At 32.3% G+C, this 24,463-nt stretch overlaps 1 protein-coding gene across 1 annotated transcript in view; it reads right to left on the bottom strand.

Annotated features, from left to right (window-relative positions):
- LOC148171134 (extracellular serine/threonine protein CG31145) overlaps window positions 1–24,463 on the bottom strand; it is a 76,714-nt gene that overhangs the window by 18,029 nt on the left and 34,222 nt on the right. The window contains exons 3-5 of the mRNA XM_088041478.1: window positions 22,240–22,364; window positions 8,411–8,489; window positions 840–932 (exon numbers count right to left, since the gene is read on the bottom strand). Coding sequence (XP_087897604.1) covers window positions 840–932; window positions 8,411–8,489; window positions 22,240–22,364 — 297 coding nt within the window. The remainder of the gene's footprint in view (window positions 1–839; window positions 933–8,410; window positions 8,490–22,239; window positions 22,365–24,463) is intronic.

Genomic DNA, 24,463 nt, shown 5'->3' with positions numbered 1-24,463 from the left:
TAGAATATTTGTTGCCTTAAATTTCTCTGTTGCTTTAAAATCGTCAAATTCTTTAGTTTTTATTTTTTTAAATTCTTCAGTCTCTTAAGAATATTCATATCCTGTAAATTCTCATTGGGCATTCTTGGAACTTCGTGAAATCTTGAAAATATTCTTCAGATTCTTTAGAAATTTAGACAGTTTTTTAAATTCTTGTCTAGATCTCATTCTTATTCTTTTTGTGGAATTATCATCGTCTCTTTCTGTATTCACATGATTTCTTGTAGAATTATTTTTCCATTTCTGATCATCCTATTTGCGTTGTTTTTGGGTCCATTTGAATTAATTCTCTTTGTGATAAATATTCAGTTTTAATTTCTATTTCTACACAGTTTCTTAAACTCTTAAATTTCTAACATTTTTCCTTTACATTTAAACCTTTAAAAAACAAAGTTTTAATGCCAGTTTTAGGTTGAAGTGTTTAAAAATGAATTTATTAATGAAAATTTCCAACCGTAAGTGCAAGCGTCAAATTTAGTTAATTTAATTCAAATTAATGTTGAAAATGCATCCAAGTAAATAATAAATTAAGTGGAATAAAATTAACCACTGATTAAGTAATGCGTTTGTGAGTGACGTGAAGTAATAAAATACTTACGAAACCGAGAATATTTGATAAGAGCAAGATGAAAATTCATGATAATTAAATAACGCTTTGATAGAAATTAATCTTTGATTAAACGTGGATATTCACGATTTTAGTTCGTAAGTGATATGAATATGAAAATGCACATAACGCAGTCAAAGAGTGAATAAGTTAAAACTCTTTGTGAAATCAAAAGTTGCGTATAAATTCGTACCTGTCCAAGTGGAAGGCGGCAATCTCCGAATTGTGGCGTTCGTAGTCCGTGAAGTAGAAGTGATTGGGAAGGGTCTGCTGCTCCCTCGGGAACCTACAACAAAAACACACACTCAGAGACGTGTCACGTTTAAACGGCGCGTGCAGAGCGTGTAGGAAGCCACAAGTGAATAAACAACGGCTCCTTCGTGATAGACCGCCAAGATTTGCCTGATTACGTTTGCACCGATAACAAAAAGAATAAGGTGAATTGAAGCTCTGAGAGGAATACAAAAGTGGCAAATGGTGCGATAAAGGTAATCAGGACTTGACTTGGGTTTTAATTAAATCGGGGGAAAGCAGGCGCATCCAGCAAATGTTTGGTTTCGAGAAAGCTTTTTTCGAGGATGCTTAAGAGCGCTTTGTTTCTGGAATTCGTGATAGATAATATAAAGTTGAAACTGAAGCTACATATCAACTTGTCGCTTGCATTCCCCGATCTACTGACAACATCTAACAGCTTGTCACAAGTTAAAAGCACGTTCATGGCATAATCAATAAACTAAAACTATTCTGGAAATGTTTCAGGTAGACGATTACCAGTCTGAAATTAATTCCCGTCTCTCTTGTAACCGATGGGGGTAACAAATCCGATATAATCGAAGCCAGTTTATAAAACTGTCCCGTTTTATATCCCGCCCCGCCTTTTATCTCCTCGAAAATTATCCCCTCGAAGACAAACCGATCCAATTTTTCTTTTTCCCGCCATGAATACCCGACCGCAATAACAACCGCCTTCGATTTTTCCCGCAGTCTGTAAATTAAAATAAAAAAGGTCAACACGACCACCATCCCCCATTCTTTATCCACTGGAAGGTCTCTAGTTGGGCGAGAACATTAGAACACAAGGTGTGATATGGAAATGGAGATTTTTAAACTCCGGACACGTACGCCTCGGCCCTATTCGTTATCTCGACTCATCCAGTGGCGCACGTCATATTCCGCCGCCACCATCATCACAAAAACATAATGCCGATCTCCCTCCTCGCGTATAAAAATCACATTTTAAATTACCTAAGGGAGCAGGGACGGGCGCTTTTTTCTTGTGCGGAAGACGCATTAGCGCTGGCATTTTCGATTTGCTCGAGTGGTAAGGCTGTCAGATCGGAGGTGGAAGAGTTGGAGGGTGACATCTGATAGCCTATTGAATTTACACTTTTATGTGTCGTATAACGAAAAAACTACACCTAATATGACTCGCTAGAACGCTAAAAATTGCTAATTTTTCTTATAAACGTAAACTGCTTAATTCAATCTCAATGTAAATTTATTTTAATTTTGTGTTTTTGGCTCACAATTCTGTAATTTAGCACACTTAATAATCATAATTGAATTAGTAAAGTCACTGAATTTCATTCTTGTAGCGTTAAAATTACAAAAGTTACAGATTTTTCTTAAAAAGCGAAAACTTTTGGTTCGTCTGAAACAGATTTTTTTTTAGAATTTTCCTTTACAGTAGTAAAATTCTGTAATTTAACACAATTAATAAGCCTGTTAAAAGTAATAAACCGTCCAAATTGTACAGCTGCAGGATATTAAAAATAAAAAATGTGGAAATTTGCGCTTTCTGTAAAAAAAAATTGTAAAATTTGATTGTTTTATTCTACGATTCTGTAATTTGTTACCATTAATAAACGTCTTTAAATTAATAAAACCGCTAAGTTTCGATGCTAAGGCCTCAAAACCAAAAATTGCTGTTTTTTTCTCTTATAAGTGTTTGATTCAGTCTCAATGTACAAATTTGTAAATTTTGTGTTTTAGGCTTTACATTTTTGTAATTTAGCACACTTAATAAAGATATTTAAATTAGTCACCAAATTGCATTCTTGTAGCGTTAAAATTACAAAAGTTACAGATTTTTCTTAAAAAGCGAAAATTTTTGATTCGTCTGAAACAGAAAATTTTCTAGAATCTTCATTTTCAGTGGTAAAATTCTGTAATTTAACACAATTATAATAAGCATGCCAAAAGTAATAAAATGTCCAAATTTTGTTCAAGTAACACTAAAACTATGGCAGCTACAAAATTCTAAATGTAAGAAATGTGGAAATTTGTGCTTCTGCGAAAAAAAATCTAAAATTTGATTGTTCCTTTCTACGATTCTGTAATTGATAACACTTAATAAAAGTTTCTAAATTAATAAAACGGCCAAGTTTTATTGCTATAGAGCTAAAAACCAAAAATTGCTGATTTTTCTCCTAAAAGTACCTAAACTGTTTGATTCAGTCTCAATGTAGAAATTTGTAAATTTTGTGTTTTTGGCTCTGCAATTTTGTAATTTAACACACTTAATAACCATCTTTAAGATAGTAAAATCACCAAATTTCGTTAAAATTACAAAAGTTACAGATTTTTCCTAAAAAAGTGAAAATTTTTAGTTCGTCTTTAACAAAAAAAAATTCAAAAACTTTCCTTTTTATTGTTAAAATTCTAAAATTTAACAGAATTAATAAACATGCCAGAAGTAAGAAAGCGTCCAAAATTTATTTAAGTGGCCCTAAAACTATAACAGCTACAAGATCTTAAAAATAACAATAATCTGGAAATTTGTGCTCTCTGCGAAAATAAATTGTAAAATTTGATTGTTTTCTTCTACAAATCTGTAATTTATTACACTCAATAAACTTCTTTCAATTAGTAAAACCGCCAAGTTTTGTTGCTGTGGCGGTAAAATTACAAACATTGCTATTTTTTTATTAAAGTAAAAGTGTCAGATTCAGCATAGAAATTTGTAAATTTTGTGTTTTTAGCATCTTAAAATTAGTGAAAAAATCACCAAATTTTTCACTTTTTCCAGAATAAAAAATTTAGAACATCGAATTCGACCACAAAACGAAAAACTCCATCAACAGCTGTTTGTATTGTCCTGGGTCAAAGCCCGTACAACCGAGTCCTTAAACTAAGCGTCTAAGATCTGCAAGGATCCTAAACAAAGTTGCTAGAACACACAAACCTTCCAAGTAAAATAATCCTCCATACCGCAATCCTGAAACTTAAAACAGCGAACTGTGTCCATTAACCTCCACAGCAGGATTTTTTAAACAAAATAATTCAATTAGTCTTCGTTTAAACTCCGACATTCGAAATGAAAACAATAAAGTCAAAAATTGTCGGAACACGTGTTGACGTTTCAGCAAAATTAATCCTTTATTAGGACGCAAATGCGATAATTTAAATTCGTCTCTCGCCAAATTAAAAGCATCTGCGCGAGTTTTTTTCAACGGAACTCTGTTTGAATTCGGATAATTTTATTAACAATTTCGATAGCGTGAGGAGTTGAGGAAGTTGTTAACGGCTGGTACCGAGCGTAATAATGTAAATGCAATGCAATTACAGGTTAAGAAGTCGTAATGTTGACGATTAATGGCTTGGAGTCAGCGATGTGGCTTTTCTTAAATTTGAATGGGTTTTAAAATGGAGATTTGATGGCTGAGGCGCACTTGTGTCTTTTTTTAATCTTCGCAGCTGACGCTCTACATAATGGCGATGCAGTCACGTCTCTATAACACTCGCTTCTTGTATAGGAAGAGCTCTCGGGAGTTTCCTTACCCTACTTTCCACGAGCGAAATGAAATTTGCTAGTGCAACGATATAGCTCCAACGGAATATTATTAACATTCGGATAAACGGGTGCATCCCCCGTGTTTTGTGGCTAGCACCCTTTCACGGGAGGTCCATGATCATCATGCAAGTTTGATACCGGAATCCGTCTAAGACCCCCGAAATGGAACCAGGGGAATGTTTTACGTGTATTTTACGAGCGCCGACATCGCGTTTATTTTTTGAGCAGACACGGCCAGCATTTTACGATTGGGCGTGCGGTTGGCACCACTGCATTGTTACCTGACAAATTGGTGCGGATTTTACAACGAGGACTCCCAGGGCCTTTCTGTCCTTAATCCGACCGCGATTTTAATTAATTCCATTTGCTCGCGTTCGTTAATTACCGGCTTCGGAACTCGAGTTTCTTTTTTCTTTTGCGTCGACTTAATTCGACTGTCAACAAAAATCTTATTCCTTTGAAAGTTTTGCTTAACTGGTTAGTAATTTATGAAGGATCGCTTGTTTTTTTGCCCGAAACCACCAATTACAATAAAAGTTAAATTCTGTGATTTATGGAAACGGCGAACTTATTTCATTTCTATGTTGTATCGGAACTGACGTTTGATAAAGTGGTTTCCTGCTGAATCTAATCTAAAATTTATTAATCCAATACTGGATATTGGTTTATCACATGTTACATAGTCATTTTTTTACCCTCCTTCTATTATTACAGTGTTTACAACTCACTAAAAACCAAATTGCTTATTATCATACGGAATAATCCGGATTTTCATTATTCCGGGTGCACGCAATGAGCTTATTACGAAAAGCTGTTCAATTTCTGGAATGTTTGCACGGGATTTTATAACTCACCTCTTTGATTGATCAAAATTATAAAAAAAAAGATTAACGCAGAATTATGGCAAATTTTACAATTTTTTTTCGCAGAAAGCACAAATTTCCACATTGTTTATATTTAGGATTTTGTAGCTGTCCTAGTTTTAGTGCCACCTTAACAAAATTTGGATGTTTTGTTAAAAATTTGCCACTGAACTTTCTATTTCAGACGAACAAAATCTTTTCGTTTTTTAAGAAAAATCTGTAACTTTTGTATTTTAACGCCACAACAATTAAATTTGGTGATATCACTAGTTTTTATATATTTATTAAGTGTGCTAAATTACAAATTTGAAGAACCGAAAACGCAAAATTTACAAATTTTTACATTGAGACGAAATCAAACAGTTTACGTTGATAAGAAAAATCAGCAATTTTTGGTTTTTAGCGCTTTGGCAACAAAACTTGGCGGTTTTATTAATTTAGAAATGTTGATTAAGTGTGATAAACTACAGAATTGTAGAAGAAAACAATCAAATTTTACAATTTCCACATTTATATTTAGGATTTTGTAGCTGTCGTAGTTTTAGTGCCACCTTAACAAAATTTTGACGTTTTGTTAAAAATTTGCCACTGAAAAAAAAATTTTAGAAAATTTTCTGTTTCGAACGAACAAAACCTTTTCGTTTTTTAAGAAAAATCTGTAACTTTTGTAATTTTAAAGCTACAAGAATGAAATTTGGTGACTAATTTAAATATGCTTATTAGGTGTGCTAAATTACAAAATTATAGAGTCAAAAACACAAAATTTACAAATTTCTACATTGAGACTGAATTAAAGAGTTTAGGTACTTTTAGGAAAAAAATGAGCAATTTTTAGTTTTTAAAGCCTTAGCAACAAAATTTGGCGGTTTAATTGATTTATTAGAAACGCTTATTAAGTGTGATGATAAATGACAGAATCGTAAAAGAAAACGATCAAAATTTACAATTTTTTTTCACAGAAAACACAAATTTCCACAATTTTTATGCTTAAGATCTTATAGCTTCCATAGTTTTAAGGCCTCCTCAACAAAATTTAGAGGGTTTATTATTTTTGGCACGTTTATTAATTGTGTCAAATTACAGAACTTTAGCACTGAAAAGGGAAATTTTAGAAATTTTTCTGTTTAAGACGCACCAAAAATTTTCGCTTTCTTAAGAAAAATCTGTAACTTTTGTATTTTAACGCCACAACAATTAAATTTGGTGATTTCACTAGTTTTTATATATTTATTAAGTATGCTAAATTACAAATTTGTAAAACCGAAAACGCAAAATTTACAAATTTTTACTTTGAGACGGAATCAAACAGTTTACGTTGATAAGAAAAATCAGCAATTTTTGGATTTTAGCGCTTTGGCAACAAAACTTGGCGGTTTTATTAATTTAGAAATGTTGATTAAGTGTGATAAATTACAGAATTGTAGAAGAAAACAATCAAATTTTACAATTTTTTTTTGCAGAAAGCAAAAATTTCTACAATTTTTATACTTAAGATCTTACAGCGGTCTTAGTTTTAGTGCCAAATAAACAAAATTTGGCGGTTTTATCACTCTTAGAACCCTTAATCATTATGCTAAATTACAGAAGTTTAGCACTAAAAAGAAAAAATTTTAGAAATTTAGAAAACAAACAAAAAATTTTCGCTTTTAAAAAAAAATGTGTAAATTTCGTAATTTTAACTTAATAAGAATTAAATTTGGTGATATGACTAATTTTACGATGTTAATTAAGTGTGCTAAATTACAGAATTGTAGAGCAAAAAACACAAAATTTACAAATTTTTACATTTAGACTTATTACTCAAACATTTCTACTTGTATAAGAAAAATCGACAACTTTAGTATTTCCAGAGCCTCAGCAACGACACTTGGCGGCGGATTTGCTAATTTTGGTACATTTATTAAATGATAAATTATAAATATAAAATCGTAGAACTGACCAAGCAAATTTTACTTTTTTTACAATGCAAAAAAAATAATCAGAACTATTTAATTTAATTTTATTGAATAGGTCTAGATACTAAATTTTCGAGCAAAATTTAATAAAAATTGGACATTGTATTACTTTTATAATAACAGACTAATTACCAAAGCTAATTAAAAAAATATATTTTAAGGCCGAACCAAAAATTTAATATCAAGACGTGAAATTTTAATGGAAAACAAACAAAACTTAAGTGAAAAAAACAAATTTTAGAGAGGTACCACAAATTTCCGACAAGCTTTATTTATAGAGCAGAAGAAAAAAGGTGAACCAAGTTTCCCAACTTTATTATTGCTAATTGCATTAAATTATAAATTGTACGACAGCGAAATACATGTTGAAAATTTTCATAATTAATTGATCAAAACTTTTTCAAACGAAATTAAAAATCGGAAACGTGAAACTATAGCAAAGTTCAGAAAAGTGAAAACTTCGATATTGCCTCTGAGTTTTATTATTATTAGCACAACTCGCTTGGCAGTCCCCCGCGATTTTCCCCTCTAACGCACCTAATAAAATTGGCACAGGTGCGTCCAATACAACCCTCAATAGCTCGTTTGATGTAAAGTTAATTTGCCTGAAATCGACCTCCATAGCAACAAAGCTGTACAAAACCTTTTCAAAATAATAATTCGTAAGCAAGTTCCTCGTTCACCGATAAATTAAACGTAACAAGCGACGATGGCGAATCCTCATAAAGTCTTTGAATCGGTTATTACGACGTAATTATTAAAGCGTTTCACTTCTTTTGTCGTTAAGAAGTCCCGCGTCATCCCGATGTGACATAGATTAAACACGTTACCCTTAACGTGAAAAACTTCCACAATGCCGCCCTCGACACACACCGTAATTACTCTTGCACAAATAGATAAAAACTTTTATCGTCCATGTAAATAGAGACGACAAGAAACGGTTGTTTACCACAAGGTCTAATCCTGAGGTATCGACAGCTTGAATCAAAATAACAAATGTCCTGTCCAATTAATCACCACTCTGGAGAATCTCTCTCTTAATCAAACAGGAGGAGTTAATTAACACACACATATTTTTCAACCCCCGAGGGCCGCCGCTACATTACCGCCGAGGGAACGCGAAAAATATCATTCCAACCGGAAATTCACTTACCTCATCGGTTTGAACAGCGCCTGAAGACTGTTGGGGTAATCTATAACCAACTTGATTTGAGTCCCTCCCGGTTTTTGAGCTGCAACAAAAAACGCATTCAAACTTCATTTCGCAAAATGGTGGATGCGCCGGGTTCAAATCATTATTGTTTCATTAACTTTTTCCAGCGACCGCGGCAAAAACGCATTTATGCAGAAGAGTCTGGAATTATCCTCTTTCCAGGAAAACTTTTTCAAATATTTTAAATAGGAAATTGCTCGTGTAATTACATTTTCAATTTACAATGAAATGAATTTTTATTAAGCGGATGTAAACAGCAGAGGAAAATGTTTCGTGCCTTTAGAGTGGACGTAATTCTTGATGAGTTATTTAGATGAGAGACTAATGCGAGAGTTTATCTTGTTCGGAAGTCTTTTCAACGGGCAGCTGTTGGTAACACGTGTGTCATTTCAGTGATAGCTTTGTGTCGCAGTGAAAGGCGGAGATAATCAACGGGTTTATGCGAAGGTTTAATCGCTGAGAAAAATGTGGTATAAAATACAATGTCTTTGAAGTAATTTTAGTTATAAACTAGAGAAATTACAGCTTCTGGCCTCCTTCATAACTGACCTAGAATGGGAATTAGCCTTCAGGAGCTAAAAAGGTTCAACGTTCCATTCCCACTAAAACCCAAAACGACTAGTTTTGTAACTGTAACTGCTAGATTCTTGACCAAAAAAGGCAATTTTTTTCATTATTTCATTTTCAAAATAAATACATTTTCTTTTCAAATGCCTCTGTAATTTTAGTACTTTATACGCTACAGCCTAGATATTTAAGAGATTAAATGTTCTGAATGCATTCATTAACTGTGCTAAATCAGAAATTTAAGAGTAAAAAAGACCAACTTTAGAAATGTTTTATTTCAAAATGAATCAAAATTTTCCAGTTTTTTTTCATTGCAGGCTGCAGTTCCGACAGTTTTAACGCCACAACAATAAAATTTTTATATGTTACTACTTTTGACGATGTTACTGACTGAGCCAAATTACAAAAATATAGAGTAAACTAGACAAAAATTAGAAATTAGAAATTTCCAAATTAAAAAAAAAATTAAAATGCCCAAAAATAATTCTGTAATTCTGATAATTTTCATGGTACAGCAACAATTTTTGGGGAGTTGGCAACCTTAAATGCCCTGATTAACTGTGCCAAATCACAAAATTGTAGAACAAAAAAAGACCGGATTTAAATATTTTCTATTTTAAAATGCATCAACATTTTCCAGTTTTTCCTTATTACAGGCTGTAGTGTCGACAGATTTAGGGCCACAACAATGAAATTTTTATATGTTACTAATTTTAACGTTTTTTTTTTACTGAACCAAATTACAAGAATTTAGAGTAAACGAAAAAAATTTAGAAATTTTCATATTCAAAATAAAAAAAAATCAAACGGTTAAATCCCTAATTCTGGTAATTTTATGGTACAGCAATAATTTTTGAAGAATTTGTTACTCTTAATGCCCTGATTAATTTTTCCAAATCACAAAATTGTAAAACAAAAAAGACAGAATTTAGAAATTTTTTATTTTAGAATGGATCAAAATTTTCTAGTTTTTTCTGTTTTCAAGCTGCAGTTCCCACAGTTTTAAAGCCACAGCAATAAAATTTTAATATGTTACAATTTTTGACGTTATTAATTACTGAGCCAAATTACAAAAGTTTAGAGTAAACAAGAACAAATTTAGAGATTTTTATATTCAAAATAAAAAAAAATTCAAACCGTCAAATCCGTAGTTCTGGTAATTTTCATGGTACAGCAACGATTTTTGGGAAATTTGGTATTTTGAATGCCCTGAATGACTGTGCTTAATCACAAAATTGTAAGACAAAAAAGACCGGATTTAAAAATTGTTTTTTGTAGAATGGATCAAACAATCAAAAATTTTCAATTTTTGTTTATTAGTGGCTGCAGTTCCGACAGTTTTACGTAATTTTAGTAATTTTCATGGTACAGCAAATTTTTAGGAAATTTGTTACTCTTTATGCCCTGATTAACTGCCAAATCACAAAATAGTTCTACTGTTATTTAATGAATTTAGTCTTTTATAAAAAAAAACTCTTGTTAAATGAATGTTAATAAAAAATTTGAAATTTTTTTGTTGAACTGTAAGAAAAAAAACAAAACTTCTGAAACGCAAATGGTGATTTAAAATTGATGAAGCTTCAAACTGGTTTAAAAATTGCAACTTTCAGACTTCATATCTAAATAATAAGCCGCCGACTGTCTCGCTTTCCAATTCTCTGTAACCATAAAGTTGAAACTAATTTTTCAACTTCGACGCTTGAATCCTTATTTTTAAAGTTTCATACTATCAAAGCAGAACATCAAGAATACGTTTGTTCTCAAACAAGCGCAATGTAAACGTCAAAGTGTAAACCACTTTATTTATATTCGAGCAACACAACTTTGATTTGCGACAAAGGTAAAGGAACTCGTACAATACCTAGAATCTAATTCTCAACTACAAAAGACAAACATGTCTTAAACAAATATAATTTCAAAGAATTGTTCGAAATTACATAGTCATCGAGATAATTGCCTACAATGCACGGGTCGACATACAATCGAAGCTTTAAATTGGTAGAGTGCGATTAGAGGGATGAAAAGCTCGGTGTTCCACAAATGATGTATAATGCAATTAACTCTGTCGACGTGATAATTAGCACACAGGTGTTAAAACTTTATCCTACTAACTCCGATTTCGAATTCCAAGTCATTAAAAATCTTCTCGTGAACGGTTACCAAGTCATTAATTGTAACAGACGTCAAGTTAGTTTGATTCCAATATTTCTCGATTAGTTGTACAAATAATCTCGGTCGTTAAGCTCATTTTTCATTGAAACTGACGGTTTTCGCGTTTTGTTGTTTGATTGATAACGAATAACTGACACGTTAGGTGCGAAATCAAACTCTTTTTTTACATGAAACACTGTCGTCGGCGACATGCACATGAGTTATGTTTTTCAGCGCCCGGAATGATGCAACGCGATTTTTTTGGCTTCTTCGTTTTTTGTAAACTTGGCAAAAATTCCCATAAAATGTGCGAAATTGCAACCTAAATAAGTTAAAAGCAGGAAATTTTCCTAATTTAAATTTAAAATAAAATTCTTGAAATTTTTATTTTTTGATACCACTTTACAATATTAAAAATCTAGATCAACATTGTAAAATAATTTCAAATTACATATAACTAATAAAATATTCGCCATGAATATCTCCGATTAAAAACATGTATCCTTCATAATATAAATTATTATTATGAATTTATTAAACATTACTAATAGAAGTTTATTAAATTGTTACACGAGTCCGATAACAATATTCGATATCCTCATTATTTAGTTATCGCTTTTCATAAATCAAACGAAATCAGATAACGACCGCAGCTTGTCATGTATTTTTGGGGGTAATTTCGAAAATTTGTCCCCAAATTAGTAATTTCAAACCAACAGGACCGTATTTGTATTTAATTAACCTCGGCGTTGTTTTATTACCATAACGTACAAAAATCGCTTGTAATTCCGCCCCTGTATAATGAAAAGAATACGTAATTACGTACCTGTTTTTCAACACATTTTTCTTTGTCAAACTAAACATTTCTACTTTGTTAGTTTTATACGCTTCGTGAAGAATAATACAAATTATGTCTTTCTGTTTCAACCGCGACGCAGATTATGAAGTACAAAGTGCAGCGTTGTTGACATCGCAGTTGGACTCCCAGTTGCAGCCCCGGGAGAGAAAATTGCAAAGGAACGGGAAACAAGCTACAATTACTCAAAAAGGAAAAAATAAGCCATCTAATTTAATTTAAAAAAAAAACACAACGAATAAAAATGGTGGAGGCGCCGGATCAGAATTTTTATTTAGTAATTGTATCGTTGTTGGCATCATAAGTAAATTCATAAATAAACATTAAATTAATTCCTGTCGCTAGAAAACGTACGAGTACAAACATACATCAATGCACCTTTCACGCACACGCTTCGCTTTTAATTATAAATTTCCCCATTTGTTGGCAAAATCTCCAATCTCATGCCCCTTTATACCCCCACAAAGCCTTCCTCGCACATAATACATCCAGGTGCTTCCAAGAAACTATTCCAACAACAGCCCTTAATCAAAAACCCGACATCCACAACAAATAAGTACCAACCCGCGTAAACAAAACTCAAATACTTCTTGTAAGTGTTTGCTTTATTATCAGAGTTGTAATTTCTGTAACACTGCGCGACTTCTCCACTTGTTAGCACCGATCGAATTTCGAACGGGGATTTTACGGTTTTTTGAGTGTAACTCGTTATTTGGAACTTGTAATTCAAGATGTCCTTTAAGAGTCTTCGTTAAGATTTTAGGGAGTTTCCTGCGCTTATATCTGCCGAGTGTTGTAAATTGTAAGTGTTCATAAATATATTCAACCTCAAATTTTCTGATTCTTATAAAGATGCGTTTAGGTTTAGGTACTACAACGTCGTAGTTGGTGTCAAAAACTAGTTAAAATGTGCCGCCTTTTAATGAACGTGAGTTCTACTAATATAAGAAATGTCAACTGTCAAAATTTGATAGTGTTGACAGTTGTCTCCACTCTAGTTGCACGATTTTGGAATAACTGCATCAAACCCTGTGCCCGAGTACGTCAATTTAAACTTAGAAATTGATGCATTTCATACTTTACTTCAATCCGTAATCGCTAATTAAAATATTTAACCTCAAATTTTGACGCTGTACAGTTGTTCCCTATTTGAGGTAAGTGGCAAATCACGACGTATTGTGTTTTTCATAACATACTAGATGTTATATTCTTTTATAAAAACCCTGTCTTTTTATTTTAGTTCAACAGAGTGAATCTTTTCAATACTAATCAAAGGTGGCTTTGCTGTTGTGCTCAAGAAGAGTCAAAAGGCAAAAGAGGCGTAGCCGAGGTTTGTATACTATTTTATTCACGATGAAAACTACAACTTATAATAATTCATTTTCCAACTTTCTAAATTATCAAAATTTTGGAAAATGTGAATACGATTATTGGGAACTGCAAATTCTATTGGTTTCTTCAAATCTTTTAAATCCTTCCAAATTCTTTAGATTATCTTTAAAATTTTCTTTTGCATCCCTCGATTTTTTTGATTCCTTGGACTCCCTAAAATTTAAAATTATTTTTTGGTTCTCAGGATTTTGGTGATTCTCCATGAATTATTTTCTTGTTTTTTAGATTCTTTCTAAATTCTCTCAACATATTTTTTATATTTTAAAATATACAGGGTCTATCAGAACTAGCGGACCAAAATGAAACGATGTATTCACAATCTTCTGGGAATAATTGGAAAAATGTTTAAAAAAATCCATCTTTAATAGTGATCAGAAAATGAACAATTTAAACTAACCAATCGTGTTGCTGATGTTAAGTTACCTGAAAATTAGCTTTTCCTGCTTTATTTGTAACTATGGATGCATCTTAAATATTTTTGCATTGTTGTTACACTGACGTAATTTTTTAGGTGACGTCTTCTCATAAAAATTGACAAGTTTATTTTAAGACCAACAAAATGAAATAATAAACTCAAACTTTAAAATTAACAATCCGAAAAACAGATTAGTAAATGAATACAGAAATAACAAAAATGAATGAATTAGCGGTATAAATTTGAAAAAATAGGTAAATAGTTTTTAAAGTAAATGTTCAAAATTTCTTCCTTCCACTTGAATGCACAGAGCAGCTCTTCTCAGTAGACTTGCCCTAGCATTACTGACCATTTCAGCTGTTATTGAAGCAAATGCTTCTTGAATGCGGTTTCTTAACACGTTAATATTTTCAGGCATATTTGGTACACCAAATTCTTGACGTGTCCCCAAAGGAAAAAATCTAAGGGCGTAAGGTCTGGCGACCTGGGGGGCCAACGTCTTGGGCCTCCGCGGCCTATCCATGCATTAGGAAATCTAACATCTAAATGGTTCCTAGTTATATTTGCAAAATGTGCTGGGCATCCATCATGTTGGAACCAAATATTGTTAATGTCAACATTTCTTAATCTTTGTAGAGGAATATTGTCTAGCAGCATGTCCAAATCATCAACTAAAAAATTTGTATAAATTTGGCCGTTGAGTCTGGCGGGAAATTCGTACGGGCCAACCTGAAAGAATGTGATGTTTTATAATTGCGTATAACTTGTTCTCAAAACAATTTACTATGGCGTTCCCAAAAATTCCAGCCCAAAGATTGACAGAAAATCTTTGCTGGGGATTACTTTGCCTGAAGACGTGCGGATTATCTCGCCCCCAAACATGAAAATTTCTTTGATTGAAAAATCCATCTTTTTAAAAGCAAGATTCGTCTGTAAACAATATGCTTTTGACGAATGGGTGCATTCGTTCGTCTTTAAGAATACGTTGAACAGAAGAGGTGGACATTTCAAGATTTCTGGCCACAATACTAATGCTCGTTTCAGGTTCCTCTTCAAAAATCTCAATAACCGCTTCCTCGTTGTCCACGGTTCTCGCAGTTCTTGGGGCACCCCCAACCTCCCTTCTGCATACTTTTAAATTACCAGATTCTCTTCCTCTCTGTACTAATCTTAAAATAACATTTCGGCTAGGCTGTTCCCTATTTGGAAAACGAAGTGCGTATTGCTGGATAGTAGCTGTTGCACTGCGATTACACTCTCCATACAACAAGACCATATCAAAATATTCTTCCGGGGTAAACATAATTAATTATTAAATACAATGAAACCACAAATCAACGTTTGGAATGACTGTCTAATTGTCAGAAATACTTTGTTATGACATAACAGTCAATTATTTTTTGCAACAATTAAATAGGTTTCTATGGTAAAAAATATATGTTTTAAGGTAATTTTACATCTACAACACGATTGGTCAATTAAAACCGTTCTTATTTTAAAAGCCAACAAGAATGGATTTTTTTAAACAATTTTCTCTTTATCTGCAGAAGATCATTTATCCATGGGATGATTTTGGTCCGCCAGTTCTGATAGACCCTGTATATCTCTGGATTCTCTGAATTGTTCCAAGATTTTAGATTGCGTAGATTCTCTTAGAAAGAGTTTTAATTTTTTTTAGAATTTATTTTGCTCGTTTAAATACTACGAATTTATGGCATCTTTCCGGATTATTTCAATTTTGGAATTTATTTCTATTCTTATATCCTCTTTTCGTCCTTTGATATCATTTTAGATCCTCTCCAGATTTTTAGATCTTCTTTTAAATAATTGGATTCTGTTGATTCTTACGACTTCTCTAAATTAGAATCTTTCTAGACACTCTTTAGATTGATTATCTGATATTTTTTTGGTTCTATAGATTCTTTTCTCTTGTTCAGTCTTTTCTTTCCACATTCTTCCAAATTTTATTCCTTCTAAATTCACTTTTGATTTTTTCGATTCTTTTGACTTCACAGTTAAGATTTCTCCTTGGCCTTTTATAGGGTCTTCCTAAGCTGTCCCTAAACTCTTAATTATTATTGTTTTTCTTCCCTTTCAGTTTCTTGAAACTTAAAGACTTCTTAGAAAAATAAAATTTTACGGCTCGCCAGCAATGTTTGCCGGTGGCATTTGCTGGAGAGACGTAAAATCCATCAAAGTGGCAGATTTATAACACAAAAAATATGAAAAATCACCCAAAAAAGTCTCAAAAATCAGCGGAATAAAAAAACAAATTCAAAGAATGAAGATGAAAGAAGCATTTGAAAGATCTTAAAACCCTCAAAAATCCAAGAAATCAATTAAAAAATTCGAAAAATGGAAATCCAAGAGAGTTTAAAGAAAAATTCAGAAAATGCTTGCAATAACAAAAAAATCACAAGAATCAAAGAGTTACAATAATGGCAGAAATAGAAAACTCTCAAGAAACGGAAATCGAAAAAATCCATGGCAGCATCTGGGAAAACCGTTCCCATCCCAGAAACCCCCGGCAGCCGAAAATTGCACCCTCGCACAAACAGATGAAACTTAATCTTTCGTTTGAATGTTAAGTTAAAAGTGAACACACCTGACGTTTGGTGGTCGGGGTTGATGAATGGTTGGTCGAGTTTTCAATTATGGGCCTTACGGGACCGGTAATCAAGTGTATTGTGGACGGCAACGAATCGAATTAGCATGAACGATCACCAAGCGGTGTGGTGTTCAAATATTTACAGAGGTGGGGTAAATTCCGCAAGGGTTTAATGTGTTGATGACTTGTAATTTGAGGGCTGAAGATGTAATTTTTTATTATAGGAATCGGAAAACTAGTGCTTTGCAATTACTCCTATAATTTTATTTAAATTGCTGTGACGGGTTTGGAGCAATTAGCAGCGAACCGGACTGGAGAAAAATCAAAGTTCTAAACTGAAAATTAAATCGGCGAGCTGGCAAATAAACTATCATTATCGTGGATTTAATTACAGTGAAATTAGCAATTTGTTCATTGATTAATCAACAATAATTCAAATGAGTGCTTTGAACATGTTTACTAAACCGAAATTGTAATCCTCTCGTTTTATTTCTAATCACAGTAATTGCACGAACGAAACCAAGAGTCTATTAAAAGAAAACGAGCACTTTATTTTTACTAACGACGGCGCGCTATTGTAATTCCTGCTCTTATTGTGATGGTAACTGAGGAGAAATCACACAGGGAACGCCAGCTATTATGTGGATGTAATTTAAGCTTAAGTTGCAGTTTATTGTTTGAGCAAACATGAGATTGCTTAAATAAACAAGACATAAACAGAGTGTTGAGTATGTTAAAAACAACAGCACTGGGAAATTCCAAGCAACTCAGCGAACTTTTTTAATTAAAATGAATTTTACAAATAGTTCTTATCTCTATTTTCAATACAGACGTTTACAAATAACGACTCCAATTGAGTGGTACGAAAACAAGTCTCTATTATTCCGGAAAAATAAAAATATGCGAAACGGCAGAAATATCGTTTTCGCGATGGAAATGGAAATAAGCCACAAACGTATTTCCTTTTATCAGTTGATATTTATGAAGTACGGAGATGGAAATTAAGAAGCTTGCAACACATAATACCGAAAGAATGGAGTTTAAAATGAGTTTTGACTGATAAATGGTGGATGCGCCGGGTCAAATTGTTTTCTTCGGTCGCTTTTAACGAGAGTGGCTCGATACATTTTGGCAGGACTTAAATGAGATCGATATCATGCTCATTTTTCAGGTTTCGTAGTTTGAGCTCCAAGCCGCAATTTTAAAAATATGTTTTCTCTACTTTTCATAATATTAGAAAAGAAACAAGAACACGTTAAAGGGACGCCATCAAATTCACACAACTCACAAGATGTTTCGTTATTTAAGATGATTTTTACACCGTAAAATCAAAGTACAAATGAATTTTGATGGTGGCGTCATTTATTAGAAAATTGTAAAATTAAAAATTTTCAATTTAGTTTTGGATGGTTTATCGGCCAAAAAGCCTTTTACAAATCTCGCCTTTCGTGTCTTCAGTAAACGGTAGAAGTGATCTTTTTAAATTTTATTGAGTTACCACAAAAATTGCGAAAGTTACAAAATTTAATAGAAGACGATTAGAAATTTTGACTAATCATAAACTAAAATTTTCTAAAGTGGGTCTTTTGTGTTCAAAAATTTTGCAATTTGGCACAATTACTAAATGTTTAGAAAAAAGTAATTTCTGCAAATTTCACTGCTTTCCGAGTAAAATTGTCAAAGTTGCAAAATTTTATAAAAAATTATTAAAAATTTTGACCACCTCTAAAAAACAAATTTTTAAAATTGGTCTTTTTTTGTTCGAACATTGTGCAATTTGGCACAATTATTTAACGTTTAGAAAACAGTAATTCCTCCAAATTTCACTAATTTATCAGAAAAATTGCGTGACTTAAAAAATTCAATAAAAAACGATTAAAAATTTCGACCAATTTTAAACTGAAAATTTCTAAAATTGGTCTTTCTTGTTCAAAAATTTTGAAATTTGGCCAAATTATTAAACGTTTCAAAAAAAGTGATGTCTCCAAATTCTGTCAATTTACCACAAAAATTACAAAAGTTGCAGAATTTACTGCAAAATTACTTCAGATAAATAAAATATTACAATCGACCCAAAGACAATACAAACAATTTAAATTTCGAATTACTTGCACCCACACAATCACTGTCACCACCTCTATTTTATTTGAGACGGCTCGAAATTTGTTGCATCCAGAAACGGAAACAAAATGAATATTCATAAAACAAATAGTGGATTTTCCATTTCCTATGTAGCACCGACACTTTTATTGAAAACTATTTATTTTTAAATGCAATAACCCGTAGAACAATGAATCTAAATTTTATGGTTTGTTCATTCCTAATAACAATTTTTATGTCAAAAATTTCCATTGCATGCTAAAAATGCGTTTACAATGTTTATTGTCTTCCAGTGCTGCCACCTTGAAATAACATTATCGTTTTAGTGGTGGTGTTTGGTTTGCAACGTGAAAACAGAGCGGAAATTCTGTTAGTTTATGACAAACGCAAAACGGATTTTGGAAAAATTAAATTTGGTTTATTACGGTTTTATTATGTCGCCTAAATAGTTATTTATGTTCGGGCAACTGAAAGTAGCGACTTCGTTTAAAATGCCTATGAGCGGCGAGTGTCATCTGACTTTTAGCCGCACTGCGTGTGGTAATTCACACGAGCAAAAACGAAGATTGCAGTCGTAGAAAAAGCCTAGTTTTGAATGCCCATATTCGTAAAAAAAAGTGTCATATTTGTATTGTATTAATAACCAAATCGAGCGAAGTGAAACTGTATTCTAAATCAGATGTCTTCCCCAGTTCATTACCGAATAATGCGCTTATTTACTAAACTAATATTTCGCCAATTATAGAGGTAAACTTGCTCCAGAGTTAAACTAATATTGACAGCTATCATATTGGACACCGGCCGCTATAATAGAGGCAGTATTTGGGTTAGATATTGAATACTGCAGAATGGAAGATTTTATAATTTCCGAAACAAACGTTCAAAGATTTAGTTTCAATTTGAACAAATTCTTCATAGAATCCACGTTCGTATTTTTCTCCATTTCTTCGCTCACACTTAAAACTCAAGTCACCTCCACAACATTCGTCAACGTTTCGCTAATTTTATACAACGTCAAGGGAATCTAACACCAACATCAGTCACAAATCTTATTTCACGCATATGAATTCCGAGATAGAATTGCGGATATATGGGGTAACGCTCCACACAAATGAAAATTGCGAGATGTGATGTTATTACGTCGTTTAGCTCCCAAGATTCAACAGGAGGCCAAGATGCTGTCTTATTATTTAAGATCAATTTAATTTTAATCTTGATCTTAACCGACTTTGCTATGTCAAATTTAATTAGTTTTTATTACGAGATGGGGATGGAAAGGCGCACATCAAAATGTTTCATAACCTTTACACGAAATTTTAACACTTCAATTCGGGTACGAGCAGATTTATTATCCGGTTAACTTTTCGCTTGAATTATGCAAAGGGGTTGAAAGATGAGAGGGATGCGTTTTGTCGTGCAAATATACCGTGGCAGCCAAGAGGGAAAATCGAGGTGATTTTTATCGCTACATCTTCTATTTTTAAGGAGGTGGGGCGTTTGGCGCATTTTACAAATAATGGATGCATAGGGTTTATAGATTTTATGAAGGAAATCGAATGGATCTAAAGCATAAAGCACAGGCTTTTCATCTGAGTTTCCGAGTTTTTCAGGAAATATTCTCAGATCTCGAAAAGCAGAATTATAATCTTAAACTACAAATTTCTAAAATTGGTTTTTCTTGTTTAAAAATTTTACAATTTGGCCTAATTATTAAACTCTTTGAAAAAATTCATCTCTTTACATTTCATTAATTTACCACTAAAATTGCGAAAGTTACAGAATTGAATGAAAAACGATTGAAAATTTGGACCAATCTTAAACTAAAAATTTCTAACATTGGTCTATCTTGTTCAAACATTTTGCAATTTGGCCTAAATATTAAACCTTTGAAAACAAGTACCTTCACCAAATTTCATTGATTTACTACTAAAATTGCAAAAGTTACAGAATTTATTGAAAAACGATACAAAATTTTGATCAATCTTGAACTAAAAATTTTCAAAATTGGTCTTTCTTGTTCAGACAATTTGCAACTCGGCCTAAATATTAAACCCTTTAAAAGAAGTAATTTTACCAAATTTAATTAATGTACCACAAAAATTGCTAAAGTTACAGAATTTAATGAACAACGATTGAAAATTTCGACCAATCTTAAACTAAAAATTTTCCAAAATTAGTCTTTCTTGTTCAAACATTTTGTAATTTGGTTTAAATATTAAACCTTTTTAAAGAAGTAATTTCACCAAATTTCATTAATTTATTACTAAATTTGCGAAAGTTACATAATTAAAAAAAAAACGATTCAAAATTTTCATCAATTTTGAACTAAAAATTTTCAAAATTGGTCTTTTTTGTTCAAAAAATTTTGCAATTCGGCCTAAATATTAAACCTTTTAACAGAAGTAATTTCAACAAATTTAATTAATGTACCACTAAAATTGTGAAAGTTACAGAATTTAATGAAAAACGATTGAAAATTTCGATCAATCTTAAACTAAAAATGTCCAAAATTGGTCTTTCTTGTCCAAATATTTTGCAATTTGGCCTAAATATTATTGCCCCAATTTGCCTCAATTATTAAACGTTTATAAAGTAGTAATTCCCCCAAATTTCACTGCTTTCCGCGTAAAACTGTCAAAGTTACAAAATTAAAAAAAAAAATTGACCAAACTCAAAAAATTAAAAAATTCTAAAAATCGTCTTTAAATAACATTGCGTAGTATTTACTTTGCTTTTAATTTAATTTGTGCGCCTCCGTCATTTTTCATGAGATTTGTGATACTCATTTGCGGCAAGAAAATCACCTTTTGAATGTCTAGGCAGTCAAACGTGACATTTCGAATAACTGGTTTTATTTTGCAAGTTGGCAGCGCAGCATAAATGTCAATTGTGTCAATTTGTGTGCCGATTTGGAGACCAATGACCTTCGAAAATAATAAAGGTAAATTAATTAAGTAAAGATACTACAAAAATTTGCTGAAACACATTTGAATTTAAATTAATCTGCAATCGTTTGATTTGAATGGAGTGCTACCAACCTATTTCCTAGCTGATGAATTCCCCTAAATGAGAAAATGACGTTTCAAATTCAAACCAAAGTCAAAATAAATAACTATTAATAATTGTCGGCGCACAAAATTTCGTGTTTGACACGGCTAGAAAATGTTTTGGAAATGCTTGGAAATTGAAATCCTCGCCCTCCGGGCTCGGATTTCAATACTTTCCTTGCATTTCCAAATGACCATTTTCTAGCCTAGTGAAACAAATAACTATTGTCTAGGAAATAGTAAAAATTTTCATTAAATAAGCCTGCAGACACAAATCCTCTCGGAGTTCATAGCATTTTGAAACCGAGATTTATACGTTTTATTTACTTCCGGAGTAAAACCGACCCAAATACGTAAAAAAAATAAAACACCTCGAATCAAAAACCAAAATCCTATTTCCACTTTTTCACACATGCGACTCATTGCAGTTCAACTAATGCGCTTATCTCCCCCATTGTCTCCACTCTCCTTTATGTCTCGCCAAATCCTGCAGCACAATATCCTAAAATTCCGCATCAAAATACATCAAATATAAACTCGGCGGGTCAATATTTAAGCGGATTTCATCGAAAACACAGTAATTTGCAGTGCCAGACAGTAAATCGATGTAGTAACAAACAAAATCCTACTTACCAACATGCACAATAGGCTCCATGGCCAGATCATGCAGCACCTCCTCGACGAGTTCGCTCGCTGCAGGATACAACTCGTACTGTGATATTTGCAGATGAAACTTCTCCAAAACCGACGCGTTATCTCTGAAAGAAAAAAGCTCTTTTCAACTTCCTCAATAAATCCGACCGATTCAAATTAAGACCTGAGTCGCATACATTTAAAGGTTAAGTAAACGATGAATATTGCAAGATCTCTTGAGTCGCAATGGAACCGTTCAACGGCAACGAAAGACGAATTAATTAGCGTCTCGGTTGAGGTATCAAATTAGGCGCGAACAATGACGAGATGATGTAGAAACCTGTAATAACATCGTTCGTAGGTTTATCAGGATCATGCAAGGTTGATATTTGCATACAAACTGGCGACATCAAGACATCAGAGTTGTGATCCTCGACGAGGGCAAATATCGATATTAAGTGATTGATTGCGAGTTTGCGTTAGCTTCGTGCCAAAATGTTATAAAATTATTTATGAGTTAGGCAAAAGTGGATTTGGATTTTGCGGATTTCCAAGTTATTGCTTGCTGACTTGGATACTACATGTTTGGGGTTCATTAGGGCGGGGACGCGTATTTGTTACACGGAAATCGAATTTATGATATTATCCTTTGATAGAGGAAAAAGACAAATAGGGCGCATTAGCGTTCAATGCGAAAATCGATCGAGCTTGATTGTATCACATTTTGGTGACCAACAATCTATTTAGTTATGTATCCAAATGATTTTAATTAGCATTGCTCGATTTAGATGCTTAATTTTACAATTTGTTGATGAAAAACGTTGTATTGGATTTTATAAAAATGGTGGATGCGCTTGGCTAATTTCAAGTAATTGTTATCGAATTGAATAAACTGAAAATTTTGAATAAAACACGAAAAATCTAAAAATATAAACAAATGTGAAAATAATCAAAGCTTTGGAACTAAAATGTGAAAATCTGAAGGCCTGAAGAAATATTAAAAAAAAGCTAAAAAATTGTGTTCTCAAAGTCAATTCCACAGAAGAATCATCAGGTCAGGACTAAAATATTTTGACTAAAAAGTTATTAACAACGTTTTTTTTTTCATTTTTACCTAACAACTTTCAAAGTCAAAACTTTGAAATACACGCCTTGAAAAGTAATTCATACTTTTATCCACATTAAAGTCCGGAAAATGGTACATTACTGACGAGAATCTATAATAAGAGGCACTTTGTAGCGAGTATTTTAAAAATTCAAATCAAACAAATTATTTCTGAAATTGTAAAAATATCGAAATTTTTAAGTGTAAAAGCGACATTTTTTAAATGATGAATTGCCATGTAAAGTTGACATTTCGGACAGTAATGTCATTAGCGGACTAGTCAGAGAAATTTATTTTCCCGGTGCATAAAAAATGCTGTTTACATGACAATATTTTTTTGCTGAAACGGATTGAAATCTGAAGCTTACGACGATTTTTCATAGACTTTTTCTAGATTCTTGCGTCTAAAAGACAGGATTTCACAATCAGTCTTTTCTGTAAGATACCTTACAATTAATACAATAATTTTTGGTCTATACACCAAATTAGATAGAAAATTGACGCGTTTTTGAGACAGAAAAATTTAGAAAAATCATTTTTAAGGGATTTCAGATAGTTTTACCTTACATTTCGTTCAAATTAAGCAAAAAGTAACTTTAAATTCACAAAAATGGAAAAAAATCTAGAAATTTTACTTGTCCTCTAAACTAAAAATTAATTTAATACAATACTTAATTTTTTAATACAATACTTAATTTTTTACAACTCAGCAATAAAATTTGAGGAAATTACTACTTTTGAGACGCCAAAACAAGAGACAAATTCTAAAAAGTAGTAATGAAATTTAGAGAAATTACGACTTTTAAGTTACTTATTCGCTGTGCCAAAACCCAAAATTTTGGAGCACAATTTTAGGTACAAATTCTAGAAATTTTCAATGTTAGGACAAACCAAATATATAAAAGAATATTAAAAGCTTGTAATTTTCATATTTTGAACTGTACAGTAATGAAATTTGACCAAATTACTACTTTTGAGTCGCTTATCAAGGGTGCCAAAAAACACAATTAAAGAGCAGAAAAGAAAAAATTCTAGAAATTTTCAATGTTAGATAAGGAACCAAGATTTTTCCCAATTGTATTTTTGTTACTTTTAACAGTAATGTTTGAAGTTTGGAGA

Source organism: Gnatocerus cornutus, chromosome 7 (assembly GCF_029298725.1).
Source record: "Gnatocerus cornutus isolate USDA-ARS CGAHR chromosome 7, icGnaCorn1.1, whole genome shotgun sequence".
Lineage (NCBI taxonomy): Eukaryota > Metazoa > Arthropoda > Insecta > Coleoptera > Tenebrionidae > Gnatocerus > Gnatocerus cornutus.
Note: the sequence above shows the minus strand (reverse complement) of the source record. Positions and strands in the feature narration are given on the sequence as shown.